The sequence below is a fragment of the Nerophis ophidion genome, linkage group LG17 (assembly GCF_033978795.1).
Source record: "Nerophis ophidion isolate RoL-2023_Sa linkage group LG17, RoL_Noph_v1.0, whole genome shotgun sequence".
In the NCBI taxonomy this organism is placed as follows: Eukaryota; Metazoa; Chordata; class Actinopteri; order Syngnathiformes; family Syngnathidae; genus Nerophis; species Nerophis ophidion.
This window is the reverse complement of record NC_084627.1, coordinates 20,029,867-20,051,023: the sequence shown is the minus strand read 5'-3', so window position 1 is coordinate 20,051,023 and position 21,157 is coordinate 20,029,867. Positions and strand designations below refer to the sequence as shown.

General features: G+C 39.2%; 1 protein-coding gene across 3 annotated transcripts in view; it reads right to left on the bottom strand.

Annotated features, from left to right (window-relative positions):
* The window catches only part of ctif (CBP80/20-dependent translation initiation factor), a 125,381-nt gene that overhangs the window by 16,342 nt on the left and 87,882 nt on the right, over window positions 1-21,157 (bottom strand). For all 3 annotated transcript variants that reach the window (XM_061876484.1, XM_061876486.1, XM_061876485.1), the window contains 3 exons: window positions 16,173-16,710; window positions 14,788-15,081; window positions 10,221-10,376 (listed from right to left, as the gene is read on the bottom strand). In XM_061876484.1, the coding sequence (XP_061732468.1) occupies window positions 10,221-10,376; window positions 14,788-15,081; window positions 16,173-16,710 (988 nt within the window). The remainder of the gene's footprint in view (window positions 1-10,220; window positions 10,377-14,787; window positions 15,082-16,172; window positions 16,711-21,157) is intronic.

The following is a 21,157-nucleotide window of genomic DNA, read 5'->3' as shown; positions in this document are numbered from 1 at the left end:
AAAATATAGTAACAATTACTTTCATCCCATTGATTTTTTTTTTTTTTTAACGTTGACGTTCCAGGCAATCTAATCTTCAGTGAAGGTATAGGATAGGCAAATATAAGCTTTGGCTTCAGCCTATTCCTTTTTTGGTCATTCTTTTTCTTTCCTTTCGTGTGTAAATGTGCATAATTGGATACATATAACATGTACTGTAAAACTGATCACACAAAATGGTTGATTGATTTGATTGATTATATGACCGAAATAAACTTATTTCATTCATTCATTCATAGGTGGCTGCCCAGAGGGCGCTCACACTCAAATAAGCAGCAAGTATTTATCTATCGTTGTCTATCAGATTATGTATTACATTTGTGGTATTGAATGCAACTTATGTTCCAAAAGTTGGCCAGTGCACAATAAACACAAACTGAAACTACTATTGGCTCCCATTTCAATCATTTGGGTTTTGCCCTCAAAGCCTTCCGGTATCCAGAGACTTACTGCTTGAGGTTGTACACAATAATGACCAAAACGTAATTTTCTAATAAAAACAAGAAAAAGAAAATATCGATTGAAAAGCATCATTATCACTCTTTTACCGTGATGTTCGGATTATAAGTCGCTCCGGCCGAAAATTCATGATAAATAAGGAAAAAAACATATATAAGTTGCATTTTTGGGGGAAATTTATTTGATAAAATCCAACACCAAGAATAGACATTTGAAAGGCAATTTAAAATAAATAAAGAATAGTGAACAACAGGCTGAATAAGTGTACGTTATATGATGCATAAATAACCAACTGAGAACATGCCTGGTATGTTAACATAACATATTATGGTAAGAGTCATTCAAATAACCACAACAAATAGAACATGCTATACGTTTACCAAACAATCTGTGACTCCTAATCGCTGTCGCTTCTAAACAACTCTGCCAACTCCACATATATGCCTAGTCTCTTACGTCAGTGGTTCTCAAATGGGGGTACACGTACCCCTGGGGGTACTTGAAGGTATGCCAAGGAGTATGCGAGATTATTTTAAAATATTCTAAAAATAGCAACATTTAAAAAATCCTTGATAAATATATTTATTGAATAATATTTCAACAAAATATGAATGTAAGTTCATAAACTGTGAAAAGAAATGCAACAATGCAATATTCAGTTTTGACAGCTATATTTTTTTGTGGACATGTTCCATAAATATTGATGTTAAAGATTTCTTTTTTTGTGAAGAAATGTTTAGAATTAAGTTCATGAATCCAGATGGATCTCTATTACAATCCCCTTCTATATCTTTTTTCCAAATAGTTCAAGAAAGACAACTACAAATGAGCAATATTTTGCACTGTTATACAATTTAATAAATCAGAAACTGATGACATAGTGCTGTATTTTACTTCTTTATCTCTTTTTTTCAACCAAAAATGCTTTGTTTTGATTAGGGGGGAATTGAATTAAAACAATTTTCTCAGGGGGTACATCACTGAAAAAAGGTTGAGAACCACTGTCTTACGTGAATGGGATAAATAATATTATTTGATATTATATGGTATTGTGTCAATAATTTCACACATAAGTCGCTCCAGAGTATAAGTCGCACCCCTGGCCAAACTTTGAAAAAAACTGCGACTTATAATCCGAAAAATACGGTACTGACATTATACTAGATATTGATAGCACCAACATCTGGATGGATCATCCCTAATTTACATTGAAATTTTAGAGGATAGTTTCTTGTGTGGTCCTGCTTGGTGTGTGTGTTGCAGGTTCAGCCATTCCTTTTCCTCTCGTACTCCAGTGATACGACTACTTGGAAGAAACAGTTTATTTTACGCCAAGGTAGTGAGGATTAGTATATTAGAAGAGGCTTTGCACTGGGGATAGACTACATGTCTCATGTTTGAAGCGAGGCCTGGGCGATATGGCCTAAAAATAAAATCCCAGGTTTTTTCACAAAAAATTTGATATACGAATTTTTCCCCTACTTTTTAAAGGAACCATTGAATACAAATGACAGAGATAATTCAAAAACATTTTTTCTTTTATTTAATCAAAAACTAGTAGTTTGAAATGAAATTGCATACACTGCATCTTACTCCAAGCAAAAATCAGATTGAAATAATGTTGTTTTTAGACCAGATCTAAATGTGTATCCTTTCAAAGAAATGAATTAAGAGCTTCCCTTGGGAAGCAATACTTCTGCTTGAATAGAATATTTCTGTTAACAAAAATGTGGCTTTGCACGTAGCATGCAAATAAAAAATCTCTGACATTGAGATCAATAAAGTGCAACCTTCTGTCTTGAATAACATACTTCTGTAAATAAAAATGTAGTATTTCGCATTGCATCCAAAAGAGTAAAACATTGAGAGGACTATAGTTTGTTTCAGTAAATGGATAAAGTAAACACAGTCTTTTTCTTTCACACATATTTGCTTCTTCCTACTCTTTTTTCGACTATTATGTAAAAAGAAAAGGATATAAAATTATGTGTGACGTATATATTGTGTGTTCTTTTTGAAAAGCGACTTTTTTCATGATCGCTCTACACATTGTGATTCTTTCTCATCATACATGGCATCATTATATATACCTGGTGTAAATGATTATACCATAGTAAGGTGATTTTTAGCCTGTAGTTTGTTGTAGCGTCTCATTCACCTCGTAAAGAGTTGTATTTCTCACACTCGGCTAGAGGCTTTGGTTTAAGTTGGTTGGTTGGCCTTTTTGAAACAAACTTTGCAGTGTGCAGTCAATTGTTCCACGCTTGTTGCCGCAAAGCCAAAGTACTGACAACACTTTTCTTTTTTGGGGAACAAATGTCTCGCTCTCGTTAGCGCTACCATTAGTAATGTTCATCTATGTGAGCCGCTAATGACGTAAGGGGACTGCGCAAGGTACGGAAGTTCCTGAGGGGCAAAAAGTATGCCAGAGCAAGAGGAGGAAAAAAATAGATTCTTAAATTTTTAAAATTGTCTGCTAAAAAAAGTTTTGTATGGCATTTACATAATAAAAATCAACTATATGTTTCCTAAATGCTGTATCAAATTAAGCATGATGAGTTGAGCATATGTCAGCATGTGGCCCCACTTCTAACTCTTTTTTTCAAACGCTTATTGCAAACGCTTATTTACAGTCAGTCATTAATTTGACTTTGTCTTTATTTTGTCAATATTTACTAAGTCAAAATAAGTAAATACTTAGTATCTCAGGTAACTAGCACTGTTTTGTGTTTGGTTTTTACTTAACGGAAAAAATATTGTATATTGCGGAAAACACAACCAAAAATTGTAGGCTTCTTCACGCGACGAAGCCGGCCTGCTTCACCACAGATGGAGACGTGATGGTGGCGACAGGCCAAATTACACTGTTCCTTACACCCACCCAGCCCCTTCTCCACCCACTTCAAACTGGAGAGACAGCACTTTAACTAACAAATATTCTGCCAGAGCAAGAGAAAAAAATTGTTTAATTTTTTAAATGTCCGCGGAAAAAAACTCAAATATATCGATAAAATTGATATATCGCCCTGGGACATAGCTGCGGTAAAGATCGGTTGGGCTCTGCATCTCATCAGCCGATCGCTCACCAGTGGAGAAAGGCAAATATCGGCCCCATGATCAAGATCAGGACATCTCTAACATCCTTCCAATCATCCATTTTCTACCGCTTGTACAACCACCATATTTTGTTTCCGAAAGGGACAAGCGGTAGAAAATTGATGGATGGATGGGTACTTGAAGATCTCTTCAGTGCTCAAAAGAAACTCCAATATTCACTTTAGTTTTACTTCTTTGTCATGTATTTGCTGGATGTTTTTTCTTGTCCATACCAATACCAGGTATTTTCAAAAGCCCCTGGAGGCACACTTCATATACGTGTATCATGACAAACAGCATGTACTGTCTGGGTGGCTGTGTACAAACAAAGTATGAAATGCGGGCTAATACTTTACAGATAATGTGATATGATTGTTCATGTTTTTCAGTCAGGACAGATTGATGTCTTATCGCATTGTGTTGTGCATTACAAACTTTTTTGCTGACATACAAGCTGGCCTATTTCTTGCCGTAGTTAGCATTTAGGGCTAATACTGTAGCATGTCAGTATGTGATAGAAAGAGTTCCTCATCGTTCGTTCTTACAATAACAATGCAGTTTGGTGATTATACAGGTTACGGAACATCAATTAAGTATTGGTGACGGTTTTAAAATGCATTTTCAATGTGATTTAGAGGTAGAATAGATTGCTCCGCTTAGCTGTATTGTTAGCTACCTAGAACGAGACAACTTTACATGTTAGGAAGCAAAAAAAACAAACCCTTCTGTCTTTCATGATGATTGTGAACAATAGGCAACATTTTTTTTTAAAGTGCAGTTGACCTAATAAGTGGCTAAGTGCAGAGAACCAACTGAGTCGACAAAAGGCGCAACGTCACGCGCAACCCAGGTACCGTGAGATGGTCCCGTCGGATTTTATAAGGGTTCGGTGAGTGGTAGGACAGGAGGGAGTAGATCGGTGCCAAAAAAAGAACTGGATTCAGTACCAGTCCTTAAGGATAATAACGGCATAGGATTCAAACCAACACGATTTTGATTGCTAAAAAGTAACTTAGCCCCTTAGCCAGGCGCATGTGTGTGCTTTCTGTGGTCTGCTTGGACACACCAGGAGCTTCGCGGGCCAAAAAAGTACATCACTGGGTTCAATAAAAGATGAGCCTATCTGCAGATACATGTTTCCTGCAACAGGATATGCTTCTTCTGTGTTCCTAAACATTCTATCCTGCTTTGTTGTTGGGGCTTTTTTCATCTCGCCTACATTAACTTCAGCTAGATATCAATTAATCAAAGCTATTTATGCAAAATGAATTTTTTCTGTACAATGTTTTAGCTGGAATATGGTGATGAATAATTCAGAGCCAAACATAATGTGTTTTCCTTTTATGCTCTCAGGAAAAATGTACAGTATTTGCGCTTTGGCAGAGAACGTATTAAAGTATTATTCAACTTAAGTACTGTATTAAAACATTAGCAGGAACACCAAATAAATTCTTAGGCCTCATCTGCTTGTTTTGGAACTTCGTATAACTTGATAGTGCAAAAACAGCTTAAAGTCATGCATTGACACTAATGCCATGCCCTAAAAAAGAACTACTACTTGCTACTTTTTATGGTCCTTGTCCAAGTTTTAAAGATGTCATTTACTTCGGAGATGTTGTTTCCTAGCATGCATGCAATTTGTACAGGAAAAATAATTTATACCCACTGTTACTCATTCACATTGCTCCCAGTAGCACCTTCCACAGGTGTTGATGCTAATGAAAAAGCTTCACCAAAGTTCGCGCAGAGCACCTGCACTAAATGGTTGTGTGTTTTGTGACCTGGCTGGTAGCCAGAGTGGAGCATTTAAGTGGCCAATAAGCTGATATTTCCCTCAGGAGCTGCAGCAACTATAGGAAAGGACTGTGTGCTTGAATGCAAAGCTAATAGTAAATACTCCATCTAATTAATATGTCTGCTAGTTCTGCCTATAAGTTAATGCATAGTCACGTGAAATGGAAAACTGCATGTTGTAACTAAGAAAATACACATACTGCTATTAGAGACACCCAACCCAGCTGTTGGAGTTTATTCTGAAAGCTACAACTGCATGACTGCCTTTAATGTCACCCCAAAACACACATTTTGAACCACTTTCAAATGACGGCATATGCGTGTGTGGTTATGTTGACAACAGCTGGTGAGCTACTTTCTCGCGTAAAAGTTTGTGGAAGTTTATTCGAGATCATAAATAATGTCTCTCCCCTTTACTGTAAAAGGATGAGTTTGTAATCCAAACAAGTTGGTACACTTTGACATCCAATTTAGACCTGGAGATAGCGAGAAAGACGCGAAAAGATGCTTGGTTCCAACCCCCTTTCCTTTGTGAGGATTATGAGTCATTCTTCATCTCAAGGGGAATATATCAACATCCTGGTAATCAAAATCCCAGAGAAAGGAGACATTGTACAGTAAGTGGTGTTTTATTATATTTGGTGACTCTGATGAAGGCTGTCGTGAGCAGTAATTAGTGATGTTGTTGAAATAGCGATAGTAAAATTAATCCGCTGTACGCTTAAAATGATCAAAATATGTAAAACTTGCTTGTTATTATAAATGTGCCTACTACTACATTACATATATACTTACATCATGTATATAAGACTTTAAAGGCCTACTGAAACCCACTATTACTGACCACGCAGTCTGATAGTTTATATATCAATGATGAAATCTTAACATTGCAACACATGCCAATACGCCCTTTTTAGTTTACTAAATTGCAAGTTTAAATTTCACGCATAGTATCCTGTTGAAAATGTCGGTATGATGACGTGTGCGCATGACGTCTCGGATTGTAGAGGACATTTTTTTCCAGCCCGATCCCAGTTATAAGTAGTCTGCTTTAATCGCATAATTACACAGTATTCTAGACATCTGTGTTGTTGAATCTTTTGCAATTTGTTCAGTTAATAATGGAGATGTCAAAGAAGAAAGATGTAGGTGGGAAGCGGAGTATTGCAGCTGCCTTTAGCCAAACAAACACAGCCGGTGTTTTGTTGTTTACATTCCCGAAGATGAAGCTTTACGATGGAACAGAGCGGTCAAGCGAACATGGTTCCCGACCACCTGTCAACCGGCAGGTTTCGGTGAGAAAATAGTGGTAATAAGTCGGCTCTTACCGTAAACATGTCAAAGAGGCAGCTGCGACTCTCTTGCCTCCTTCGTGGCTTCCCTCAGAGACACTGGCGGTCACCACACCCGTGGCCACACCTCTCCGACTTTCAGGTACGACAGTATAATCTCACTACAACACTAGTAACACAACAAGCAGATAAGGGATTTTCCAGAATTATCCTAGTAAATGTGTCTAATAACATCTGAATCGCTCCCACTGCCCTGTCTTTTTTTTTTTTTCCTAGTCCTTCACTCTCACTATCCTCATCCACAAATCTTTCATCCTCGCTCAAATTAATGGGGAAATCGTCGCTTTCTCGGTCCGAATCGCTCTCGCTGCTGGTGGTCATGATTGTAAACAATGTGAGGATGTGATGTCACGCGCACATCGTCTGCTACTTCCGGTACAGGCAAGGCTTTTTTATTAGCGACCAAAAGTTGCAAACTTTATCGTGGATGTTTTCTACTAAATCCTTTCAGCAAACATATGGCAATATCGCGAAATGATCAAGTATGACACATGGAATGGACCTGCTATCCCCGTTTAAATAAGAAAATCTAATTTCAGTATGCCTTTAATGTACGTGGTTGGATTTTTTTTAAAGGCTATATAGGCAAAAGAGAGCGTCTCCCTTAGGCTCCATGGTAAGCTGACTTTTGATTGCATTTATTTACTAGTTAGAATGCATTTAAAAAAAAAGAAAAAACGTATATGTACTTGTCTTACATAAGGATTGTGAATGATAGGCAAAATTAATAAAACAAACATGCAGTTCCCCTTTAAGGGCAATGGGTGGAAATGTTTTTTAAAATATTAATAATACAATCTTTGTTGAACTGTAAGTAATTTCTGGTAAATGCAGCCACTAATATACACATATAAAGTTACACACACATTTAAACAGGTGTAGCCTAACCTCAAGCATTAATAGGCTGAAAGAAGAAGGGGATTTTGCTTGTGCATACATTTAAATCATAATACCACAAGTTCACACCCGCGGTCTGCCATGCTTGAAGAGCCTCCAAAGAGTGTCATGACAACCTCTACATGTGCTCCATCACAGGTTGCGTACTGTAGCGAATGGCTTCTTGCAATTCATGCTGCACATTAAAACAAATTTTGGTTTGTTGTCTACCTGTCACGCAATTGACAAACTTCCTGCGCAGTAACTGTCAACTTGACCGCGGCTCTCACAGCTTCCTCTCACCTATTCTCCTCCCTGCCCCTTTCCTCCGCTTCCTCCTTTCAATACCCCATATGTCACTAACCACTTCTGTACAGCCGTTGGTCTGCGGTGACGACCTTATATGGTTTCCATGGATACCAAGAAGAGTACGTGTCAGACAGTGTGGCCTGCTGATGAGAGCGAAACCTGGGTCGTGCACTTTCCTGGAAGGAATGCACACACTCAGACGGCTTGTACCGCGAACGAAAGCCGCGGCGGTGTCTCGTGTCGAGACAGCGTCTGCACGCAAAAAACGGAAACTGAACTTGTGTGGTTGCAATTTACCTCTAAGCTGAGTGCTCTGCTCTCATTACAAAAACGCAGTACCATTTCGGTCCTCAAGAGGTGATGGAGAGTCAAAGAGGTGCACATATTGGTGTTGAAATGCATGGGTGTGCTCGCAGTAGCTCGGTTCGGTTGAAAGCAACTTTGGTGTGTTTGCTCCGCTTGTACATGAACACGATCATCCGCACTAAATAAGTGGACTGGGACAGCCTGAAAGATGCAGGTGAATTCTAGTATTGTTCGGTTTATCCGAGCTCAAATGTGAATGCCACATGCACCAAAAGACATGGACCAGTGTTAAATTGAGGGCAGAAAGTATGACTAATATCTACGATTGACGATGACAGTCAATGTTGCTCTTTAAAATAATATTTTTGAGGCTTTTTTGAAATTTAATCTAGCTAAAATATTAGAATAAGAAAATAACCAACATGTTAACTAAAAATGTCTCGATCCTGATCGTGGAATGAATCCATTCATCCATCTTCTTCCGCTTATCAAAGGTCGGGTCGCGGGGGCAGCAGCCTAAGCAGGGAAGCCCAGACTTCCGACTCCCCAGCCACTTTGTCCAGCCGGGAGACACAGTCTTCCCAACGTGTCCTGGGTCTTCCCAGTGTCCTCTTACCGGTCGTACGTGCCCGAAATGCCTCCCTAATAATTATGAAAGACATAACGAAAGATGTATTTTTTTTGTAATGCCTTCAAAGATTAAATAAATGCGATCAAAAGTCCGCTTACAATGGAGCCTATGAAAGCCGCTCTCCCTTAAAAAAACATTAAGTGTTTATATATATGACGTAAGTATACATGTAATGTAGTAACGAGCACATTATAATAACATTTAAATTAAATTAAATTTAAATAATGCATCAAGATGTTCCCCTTATTTTTTAACATCACTGATTGGGACATCCCATCACATGGGACGGCGTGGCGGAGTGGAATAGTGGCCGTGCGCAACCCTGGTTCAATCCCCACCTAGTACCAACCTCGTCACGTCCGTTGTGTCCTGAGCAAGACACTTCACCCTTGCTCCTGATGGGTGCTGGTTAGCGCCTTGCATGGCAGCTCCCTCCATCAGTGTGTAAATGTGTGTGTGAATGGGTAAATGTGGAAGTAAGCGCTTTGAGTACCTTGAAGGTAGAAAAGCGCTATACAAGTACAACCCATTTATCATTCATTTCATTACTGCTCACTGCAGACATCATGAGAGCCAACAAACATAAAAAAAACATCACTTACTGTAAAATGTCTGCTGTCATTAGGATGCCAACTGCTTGGATGTTGATGTATTCCCGTTTACATGAAAAATGCTTCGTAATCCTCGTGAAGAAAAAAGGGATGGAACCAAGCGTCTTTTCGTGCCGTTATTGCCACTCAAAATTGGATGTCAAAGAGCACCAACTTGTCGGAATATGTCCTTGTCCTTCTACTATTCAGGTGCTCTGAGGCACGATTTATGATCGACAATATAGTTTGACGTGCAAAGAAACAAGGAAGCAGTTGATCAGTCGATCATATCAACATTGTCACACAAGCTTGTGATAACGGCCTCTCTACAAATAGTTTGTCTTTGTTAGCGCTTATAATAGCATTGTAACTAATACTTGGTTAACATTCAAGTTATGAAATGTAAATAGATTATTGTTGTTGCGATTATTGTTGTTGCCTTTTGAAGGTTTTTTTATTGGGTTTTATGGGCAGAACAGAGGAGCAGATTTTTATTTACGTTTAATTTCAAGTTAGAATGCATTAAAAAAAAAGAATCCGTTTTATAATAACCCTTGTATGATGGTTGTGAACGATAGGCAAAATTCCAGAAAAAGTGCAGTTTCCCTTTAAGCGAGTATGATTGATCACGATTAATCCAAATTCCAAAAGGTGAAAAATCTGACTAAAAAAAATTATCATTTGACAGCCCTAGTATTATTATTTTAAAACGTACACGCATAATAAGAAAATACCCTTTCAATTCACTCTGACAATAACAACACATACCTCTCGTAGGCAGGTATAGATGGGACAGACGAGTACCCGGAATGGCTGCCCGGAACTGCTCATCATTGTTCCAAACACCTCACACAGGAAAGTGATGAAACCCAACCACATCTCCACGTCCGACTTCTGGATCTCCTCGCGGCGGGCAAAGTCCCTCTGTGGGTATGTGATGGAGGTGGAGGAGAGAAAAAGAGAAAATATACAGATTAATCTGTGGTAGGTGAATGTTAAAAATGCTACATTTGTCAGTCGCAAAGATAAACTGTCATTCTTGCCAGAGCCGCTAACCTCTGTTAATATCTCTGATTTGAGTTTTTGTCAGTGGCGCACGCATTAACCTTTGGTCCTTCAGAGTGCTTTAAACTAAAAAGCAGTTGAAGAACATTTAACAAAATTCATAAATTTCTCATGCAAATCAAAAACAGGTGAACGGAAAATGTCACGTTAATAGGGATTAATGCCTGACGTGCGAGCGTGCAGATGTTGCAATGTGAGTCAAAAGAAAACTTTATTAACAGGCAGCCTCGTTGCCCACCTTGACATTTTTTAACTAACAACCTGCACACGTTCTGCAAAGTGTTATATCGGTCTCAACTAAGCCGAAGTGGCAGACAAAGACGATGAGTAGAAAAAAAGAAAAGGCCAAATGCTCATCTTGCCTCCTCCATAGCCATGCTCTCAAGGGCAGCAAGTCACATTACATATTACATCGCAGCCAACAATTGATGTGCTTCGCTGCTAATGAGCCGAGTGGTCACACAATAATTGCCTCCATATTGAGACACAGGGAGTCTTGAAACAACATCATTAACAAAGGGCATCATGAACCCGCATGTGACATTTACAGCGTTTTGAGGCGCAACATGAAAATGTCATGTACAAAAAAAGGGAGATCCCTGGGAGTGAGGAGGGCAGGGAAATACAATTAAATAAAGTACTGATTCTTTTTGAAGTAGCATGTTTATAGGGCAAAGAACTACGACTTTATTCTTGCAGGCAGGAGGGAGCAACTATCGAGTACCTCAGCTCAAAGTAAAAAAATTTAAATACAAAAATTCACCATATTCTAGCTTGGAGGTGCGAGCTTCAAACACTTCAAATACTTTCAAACTTATACACACATTGAGACATTTTGATACTCAAAACAGTCATTTTTAAGCAATTTCTTTTTTGTAATAATAAATTGTTTTGCCTAAAATTTAATAGGCTGAAATTCTGCTACATGTTCTACTTTTAAATCGCATTATTCCCTCAAATTTCAGGGTCATTATAAATGGGAAAAAGTCAAATTATACACTGAGTGTGTAGTCTTGTGTTTTTATTTTATTACAGTCACACTCCGATGCCCTTTTTGAAACCATTGCCTCCTATCATAATGCACATTTTTCAATGCAATCCTGATGTTGTAATACATTTCCCATACTGAACGACTACTGTATAGCCAACCAGCAGCGCAACAGTTAGGAATTCTGGGCCCCATGTAAAAAATAAATAAATCTCACAGCCTGACGTTCATCTGGGCAGCTGTTACCACAATCCCTTTTTTTCATTTTTATTGTCCTAACTTTTCCCGCTATACGGCACCCCTGAGGACATTCCTCACATTTTAGTAACCATTTTATCAAACCTTCTCAAAAGATCCAAATTATGTCCGAAATGTTTCCCTGAATGAACCGCAGCTTTGTAGTGCCGGCAGCACTTGTGCAGCCCCAGAACATGATGCTACTTACTTGAGTAGGCAACTATTCAGGCAATAGCGGCTGTGTGACATGTCATGTACATGTTCTAAACTGCTAAACAAGCTAGAGACTGACAAATCGTAAATATATCCCAAATTACATTTCTATAGCATTGTCCCTTGGGAAGATATGCTGTAATAAAAATCCTTTCTAAATACGAGGGGTGTAGTTAAGCCATTTCAGCTGATGTAATGAACTTCTATTGCTTGGATTTACATTACATCACGTCCAGCTATTAAATATGCGTGCTGGGCAAGCCAGTGTCTGTTCTCAACAGATATGAGGCGCCATTTAGCCTTCCTCGAAGAAAAATGCCCAATGCTTGCCTTGTTTTAGGATGTTGGAACCGTTCTAATTGTGAATAGGATAAACGCCTCTTCAGAGTTCCTTGAGATATAATCAAGGAGGGCGGAAGAGTGCAAGATTTTATGAAAGACAAGGGGAAAAGTGGCATGCGCTCCAGTCGAAGATAGAGTTGAAGAACGTACGAGTTTGCAATGATCACTTCGTTAGAAGTTTGTTTGATATACTTTTAACGTGTAGTATTTCCCAGTCAAGTATTATCTTGATATTTGTATTCTATTTTGCTCACAGTTTTTAAAATGCATTTTTGCTATGAGTGTTTGGTAAACCATCAACTTGGCCACTCTAAAAAAAAAAAAAAGAAAAAAAGAGCAAAACCTAAAAATAATTAAGCTTTTACCAAAGGCATCAATCATCAATGAAGCTTTAAGCACAAACACAATGTTGAGATATATTTTTTGATAAAGACGGGGAGAAATATACGTACTTGTAAACCGCACGTGCAACAACAAGGCAATAAACATGGCTGTAGAAGCAAAGGTAAATCATAAAATGCAATCTTATTTGAGCAAAAACGACACATGATATATCTTGATACCAATTTTCTTAACACAGCCACACGCAAAGATGTTGTAGGCATCCATGCTTTTCCAAGTTTTCGTCTGTTTTGTCATGTAGAATAAAGTCTGGAGCACCAGATATTTCGATATGTCTGGGAATTCCACCGACGGATAATCCTTCAGATCAAACAACAAATCTTGGTTTTAAAAAGTATAGGGATGTACCATTGCATAATTAGATTGTCTGCTTGTATCTGCTTTTTGTAGGAAGATCTAGACCCCTTGTGTACTCAAGAGAGTTCGCTGCACAACAACCATCTTGGCTTGGTTGACCGCCACTGCTTTTCACTTCCAGAAATAATTCAGGTTGTCTACAAGCAAAAGGTAGCAAACTGGTTAATATCAACTCAATAGCATATCACCTGGTTGCAGCCAAACAATACACACCATTATGCTTTAAATGCTTTAAGCTTTGCTTAATCAAAATGACACACTGAGTCAAATGGAAATCATGAGCTTTCATGGCAAAGGAAAGAACTCATCAGAGAGCTAGAGGCACAAAAAAAAAAAAAAAAGAGTAGATGTGAGTGAAAGTGACTTGGCGTGGCAGCTGGCAGGTTAGAGTTTGGACCTTCTAAATGTAACGTGAAGACAGCATGGACGTGTTCGTCCTGGTTGACCACTTGGAGAGACTATCCCGCTTTGGGTGAGTTGTCTGAATCGCCGGACCGAAAGAAGAGAGCAGTAGGGGAGCGCTGATGGCATGAAGAAGGGGCCTGGGTGTATTGAGGCAGTGGCCCTTGGCATCACGGGTGAGGAGAGGCTGTCGGATCGGAGGGTGAGGGGGACTATCAGCAAACGGAGCTCATGAGGGCCGGGAAGCCACCAGGGAATGCTTGAGAGGATGCTTTACAACAGCGGAGATGTTAGCTGTTATAAATGAAGGCTGAGGGATAGCAGTTCTAAAAATTTACTTACACCAAGAAAGTAAAGTGAGGAAGAAGCTGATGAAATCAAAGAGGATGCAGTCAAAACACGAAGAACAGGACTTCTGTTAAAGATTTAAAGTCTGACTTGCAAAATCAATATGTAAACAACTGTGGTGTTGACATTTTGTTCCCTGAGATCAAAAAGGTATTTTAGTTCAGGAATATTTAAAGCTGCCGTATGTTTGCCTAGAGGCCGTTAACTTTTGACTATGCGGCAAAAATAACATTCTGCACTCTTCTGGTTTTGACCAGGTAAACTAAGGCCAACATAACACCAACATACCCACGCAATATTTTTTAAAGTTTGGACACCCTTGACACACACCCTATTTCACTCACATTGGATCAGATTTAACAGCAACACGATTGATTTATTATGTTTTTTGCCCATTTTTATTTGAGATTCCATAACAGTCCGTGATAATGGGTTAATAAATTACAGTGTTGACAAAGTAAAAGATGGCCCTATTTTTCAAGACCGGTTTTGAGGAGTTTTTAACGTAAAAATAATAGAGTAAATATTTTTTTAAATATGTTTTCAGCATTGGTGAAATAATTGGTAGAGTGTACTAAAAAAGATGACATCATTGTATGCAATGTTTATTGACTCTCCTTCACGATCATGATTATGATCTGAAATTAGCATTGAAAATGCCTCTGTTGTCTACTAATTTGCCCAAACTTTGAGACACGTTTTTATGTCGAGGCTGCATTTCTCCATGTCACTGTTGTGTGTGACTGAACGGAAGAAAAGCTCTGACTCGCTCTGGTGCAAGTCATTTGGCGGCAACTGTTGGTTTGTCCGTCTAAAATCTCTACACCCCAAATAGAAGACGACCCACCTACCTGTCTTTTTCTGATTATTTTCTAGGAGGAATAAAAAAAACCTTCTCATATTTCTGTCAGAATGGTAATAATTGTGTTAAGTTGCCTCAAACCCAAAACCCAAACACTACATTGCAAAAATAAAGATTACCTGGAACATGTTGAGAAGCAGCGACCTAAACTTGGTGCCCTCCACCATGAACAGCGCCATCTTGTCGCAAAGCTTCGCGGCAGTGGTGGCGAAGCTCCGGTCCGAGACGGCCTTGCTGTAGATGGCGCTGACCACTTGAGACAAGGTCTCCTCCGACTGTGCCGAGTTCTGCGCCTCCTCCATGAAGGAGGCCAGCTGCTCCTCCACGCCACTGCTGTTCCTCCTCATGCTGTTGAGTAGCTTGACCAGGCGGTCCATGCTCTGTGAGCCGGATGCTTCTGTGAGCGCCTCCTCCTTAGGGAGAAGACATGTTAGTTGTGGGCAACATGAAAGTCTTTAATAAAAGAAAATTACAATAGCATATATTATTTGAAGAAGCTCATCCTTCAGATAGGCAGCAGGTTTATGGCAACAACACAAACCAATCAATGACTTGAGCCATGACCAATAGAATTTATGTTAGATTATCTTATTGATCTGTTTAATGTATGCGATTTATGTGGGAAGATAAACATAACGTATTAAACACATTTTTTCAATAAGATTCATTGTGTCAGGGATCTGTCTCGACTGTTTGCTTCTGAGGAGTACTTTCTTTTGTTGATTTTTTTGCCATGCTTGATTATTGGCTTGGGTTACGTTCCCATCACCCCTGTGATTTATGACTTTCCGCAAAGTAGAGATTCTATTTATTTTATGATTTTTATAAATGCCAAATGCATTTAAAATCTTTAGAAGCCTTATAGCTTTCCCATAGCCTTGTAAAACCTTCCTATGCACCTAAAACCCTTCTTACAAAATTTAAATGGGTATTCAAATCTTAATATATTCAATGGTACCTTTTCAACTTGCGATGCACTGAGACCGCAGTAAGCGAACCGCAAAGTGGCGAGGGAACAATGTCTGGAGACATTGTCTTGCTAAAATATAAAACTATTAAACTTACAATTAAGACATTTTAATATTTTGGGCCAAACAATTACTGGTATTAAGTCCATAAATGTAAATGTGGTGCTTCTCAATGAAAATTAAACATTATCATCCTTATAAAAGCAGATGTTTTAAAAAGGATCTCAGATTTAAGATAAATTCACTCAACTACCTGCTGAAGGAAGGCTCTTGCTCTGACTGACTCAAAGGCGTCACTGAGGATTAATGCTTGTGAATTCTCACTTTGGTGCCTGCAGAGGAGTCTCATGCTGTTACCTTCAAGCCGCCGGGCAGCAGAAAAAGCTGACTTACTCACCAGTTGAGTCAAAACTAAGTGGCTAAATGACTAAAAGAATGGTGGGTATACCTGTGATAAAAGTAGGGTGTGTATACACACACAAATTAATCTTGATTGGCTTAATCGTGAACATCAGAAGTAAGCAGCTTTTCGGTACCTTGTCCTTCAGTCTCCTCCTCAGCCTCTCCTTTGACGACTGAAGCAAGCTGATCCGGGGCTCTATGGACTGCCCCTTGCTTGACGTACTGGTCCCCCATGGGCTGGGAGAATTTTTGCCTGTCAGATCTGAGGAAGCGTTTGTGTCAAGCGCTGACTCAGATCTGGGTGAGTCACGGGGACTCTTGCAGTCTCGAAGCTCCTCCATCTGTCGGATCTGCTTGTTACCCACTTTTACATTCTCTGTCGTGTCTTTGGTTGCTCTCGGTGGTACTCCTTTATCAGAAATTGACACGTTTTGCTGTCCGTGGCCTTTCTGATTGGAGTGCCAACGTCTGTTCTGGCTGTATCCGTGCGAGGTTCCTCCTTGACGTTGCCCGTGTCCTCCTTGATACTGGCGAGGAGAACGCACAGAGCCATTGTTTCTATTGTCTCCTGCTTCTGTTGGGTTCGGTGACTGCTGTTGGGTTTGATCTCGTTGATGTTGCGGAGACAGGTGTGGGCTCTGGTTCTTCCCTCCTTGAGGTCGCTGTTGTCTCCTGGAACATGAGCAGGTATCGGTAAGTTTTGCTGTTATGCAACATAGTGGCGGTCAACCACCTCAACTAAAATAGTGCTGACAAAAAACAGCAACCGCTGCTATTAATCCAATCCAACAATCACATCATGTTGCATCAGGATGCGAAATGAGATTCGCAGTCCTGCATAGTTCTGTCCTTTGGCTGTACTGCCTCTGTGCTTGACCAACCACTGACATATGGTGCAGGAGATTAGCCATCTTGGCACCAAGAAGGTAACCTATTAGCTATCACAGCCTAAGTAAGTATGAACAAGCACAAACTCAACCAGTAGCAATCACTTGCACACCATTAACGGTCAATTTTTTCATGCACCCCTTTGAGTAAAATAATTGACTGATATGTTTGATTCTAGCTACACTTCTTTCCACACAAGGGGTTCAGTTCTGGATGGTCCGCATTTCACATGGATAGGATGACAAAACACCCAATTTGAATCATAGCACTTTTAAGTGCCAAACTAACAGTTGCAACGCTTAGCATTGGTACAATGGTACAAAATGCCGCAAGACACACACTTTGTCAGCCTTATTGGAGCCGTTTTGACCTCTATGATTTATAAACTGTACTATTCCAAACTGAACCGAACCAAACCGTACTAAATCTGTAAAAAAATTTCAAGAAGACTTGATGAACATGGCTAATGGTTAGTGCCTCGTGTTACTCCCAGGTCATATAAGTATACATAAATAATTTGAAGCACTCCTTAATCACTTAACTCCGTTTCTTTAAGGTTAACCCAGTCTGGAAAGCAACAAAGCTGATCTAAGTCTGACTGAAGCCCATCAAATAGAGAATCATCTTTAGAAGAGAGTGCACATTCTTAAGCAAACGTTGCGCTTTGTAGTCCTTGGAGGCTGAGTTGACAAAGACCATGGATGGAACTTTACAGAAGGTTGTTGAAAGATTCAACGTCAAACAGTTCAATTCTTCCTCTTAAAACACACAGCCTTGGCATTTAAAAAAAAAAATGACCAGCTTTCAAAATTCTTGCTAGAGGATAGAAACTCAATACAAAAGCTTGGACATTTTCAAGAAACATAATGAAAATAGAACTGTTTAAACAAATTCATGTTGTTTGCATTCATTCTTTATTAAATCCATTCGGCTTTAAAAAGGTCAAAAGGTGACTAACTGAGATGAAAACTTTTTTATAAGACATCAAACAGCCTTGTGTCTTAGCAATTTTATTGCTGTCTGAGCACTAGGTGAAGAGACTAAGTCAATGCAAATGCATTATATTTATAGCCTATTTTGTATGCATTCATTTGGTGTGCGTCCTTTCTGGGACCTCGCTTTCATTCTCCTGGGGAGGTTGGGAGACAGTTCATCTTCCGGTGAGCAAACAACGGCCTCAAATATTCAGCATCCTCTAAGACTGATGTTCGTTGCGCAAAGCTTTCCCATACTACAGAGTGGCAGGCGGACACAATTTCTTCACCTTTTCACACAGGCTGATGGCTACAAAGCTTTTTTTCAAGGTTGCAATATTCTCACTGAGTTTTTACTTAAGCCCAATCAATCGTAATGCTGTATCTTAATGCTGACCGACAGAAACTGTTAGATCGTCTTTAATGGGACCAAAGAGGGTGAGATTTTATAATCTCTTGCAAGGGTCGCTCAATGGAGACATCCCAAAAGTTGAGGAGGACAATATCAGTCGGAAACACACACATGGACTAATGATTAATTTGATCTTTATGACAGCTGTTAGTAGAGGCTCAAGTCTCATAAACCTTTTCCCAAAGCACTGAAGGCGAGGAGGTGAAAACGAGACAGTAATAAAATGTTAATCATATTTAATGATGGTGAGCTCTGCGGTGGTGGTGCACAAACGGTCTTAAATGTCCATCACTCACATTTCTGCAGAGGAGTTTGCATGTTTGCATTAAGAGGAAATGATGGGGGCCACTGATGAAGTTTCATCTTTCAAAAGAGTCTACATGGAAACAAGATTGTCTCTGAAGCAATCACCAATCTAATTAAATCGAGAAACATTCTGAGGATAATGAGTCTTGTAGCATCAGTGTAGTCATCATAATTAAATTGTTTGATGTTAGGTGAGCTCCCCCCGCCGCCACAAAATGCCCAAATTCAGCTCCTGTTTTTTTCAGTCTGAAGCTAATCAAGATAAAACTAGAATTGCACTCAGCAGAGCCCAGACATTCACTATGTGTTAGCAAACTTCATTTGGCGCAATACTAAACTGTAAACCTTTATACATACCCACCTCCAGCAAATGCATTAATTTATTTAAGTGAATTATGCATGAATATGCATTATTCACTCAGGAAAAAAATATGTATATATATTTTGCTGTGCAAGCTAAAGTGAAATGAAAATCAGAACTGCAGCAAAACTTAGTGGGTTCTCCCAGAGAAAAGTATCAGAAGTTTCATACAAATTGATTGAGAAGTTTGTTTAGTTAAGCTGATACCAAACAAAGATAAAAACAATAACGTCTTTGGCAGAGGCAAATAAGAGAGTGCTGATCAAAACTGAGCATTTTGAGTAGTTTGCATTTTCAGGCTCAAAAACAAGAAGTAAACCAACTACACTTATTTGAGTTTAAAATTGGACACGTTCAATATTGACTTTATAACCAACATTTCAAAAGTGGGGAACACACAACTGGCTTGCGTACAAGGGCCGTGATTTGAAAAAGTCAAGGTTTAAAGGGATGCATTTTTTGGAGTAATATGAATGACAAACAATAATACATTTTTGTATGAAATGTGAAATTAAATGAATGAAATTGATAACTTCACTTTGTTTTTTCAAGATTGTGTTATAATTCAGTTTAATGATTATCTTGTATGTCCTGGCTGCGAATCAAACCATGTTTGCTGGAACAAAAGACTAATACTTAAGCGTTTGCGCTATCAGGAATTGCAAAAATGTGCACTGCAATTTGACTTCCTATACCCATAGCGCAAGTTTTGCTAAACTAGACGACTACCTTTAAGTGGAGCACTAGACTCCTCTTGTCTAAAATTTTTACCTTATTTATTTGGGATTCATGTTGCCGTATGGAGGCAAACTTGATTTTATCTTGCAACCGACCGATGATTAGTCAACTGCTGCAATCATTGTTAAGTTGGCAAGAATGGCAGCCCCAATCAATGAGATTGTGGGCAGTCTCTAAAGAGACAAGCTTCAGCCTGAGCAGCCGTTTTGCCCCATTGAATAATGTAACATTATCTTTGGATGTTAAAAAGCATGAAAAAATGCTTTTTTTAAAAGTAAAAGGGACATGTCCCCCCTGTCCCACCCACCAAATTACGTCCACAAGGTCAGGTAAAATTTTGTGTTTTCATCAAACAAAATATTATCTCAGTCAACACTTAAATTGTAAATGCTTACAATCAATCAATCAATCAATTGTAGACCTTTTCAGCAATTACATGGAAAGGCAACCCTTACTTTTTTTTTTTTTTTTAAATGGTTTGACTTAGGCTTTTCAGACGCATTTAAAACGTTCACGTCAACGAGCTGTGTTTTCAGGGTTAAAAGTGGCACAGTTGAGTAAACAAATGGCCAAAATGATACTGTTTTCAGCTTGTCTTAATATATACTGTAGGTGTCCTTTTTAAAGGGGAACTGCGCGTGTTTTGGAAATTTTCCTTTTATTCACAATCACAATAGCAGACAAGAACACAAGTCTCTCTTTATTGTGCATTCTAAATTGGAAAAAAAACCCTAGCAAGAGGCTGCTAACAATGCAGGTAATGGGGATTCCATCTATTCCGTCTATTAAGTCCTCTAAAAATTATCCAAAAACCTCCAACAGCATTTTATTTACATGCGCTAAGTAGGACTGGGCGATATATCGAATATACTCGATATATACATTTAATATAAATTTAAGACCGAATATATCGAGTATACTCAATATATTCGAGTATATTCGGGCGGCATAGCGTAGTGGGTAGAGCGGCCGTGCCAGAAACCTGAGGATTGCAGGTTCGCCTCCCCACCTATTGACATCAAAGTCGCTCCCATTGTGTCCTTGGGCAGGACACTTCACCCTTTGCCCTCGGTGCCGCTCACACTGGTGAATGAATGAATGATTGGTGGTGGTCGGAGGAGCCGTAGGCGCAAACTGGCAGCCACGCTTCCGTCAGTCTACCCCAGGGCAGCTGTGGCTACAGATGTAGCTTACCACCACCGGGTGTGAATGAATGATGGGTTCTCACTTCTCTGTGAGCGCTTTGAGTATATAACAATAGAAAAGCACGATATAAATCTAATCCATCATTATTATTATTATTATTAATATCGCGGGTTTGACTCTGTGCGATATAGAAAATGACTATCGTGAGTATTCAAGTATAAGTTCTCACGCAGTTGCTTTTAGCTGCGGGCATTACACTGCAGGCTTTTCTCACTCTTTATTGTCTCGACTTGT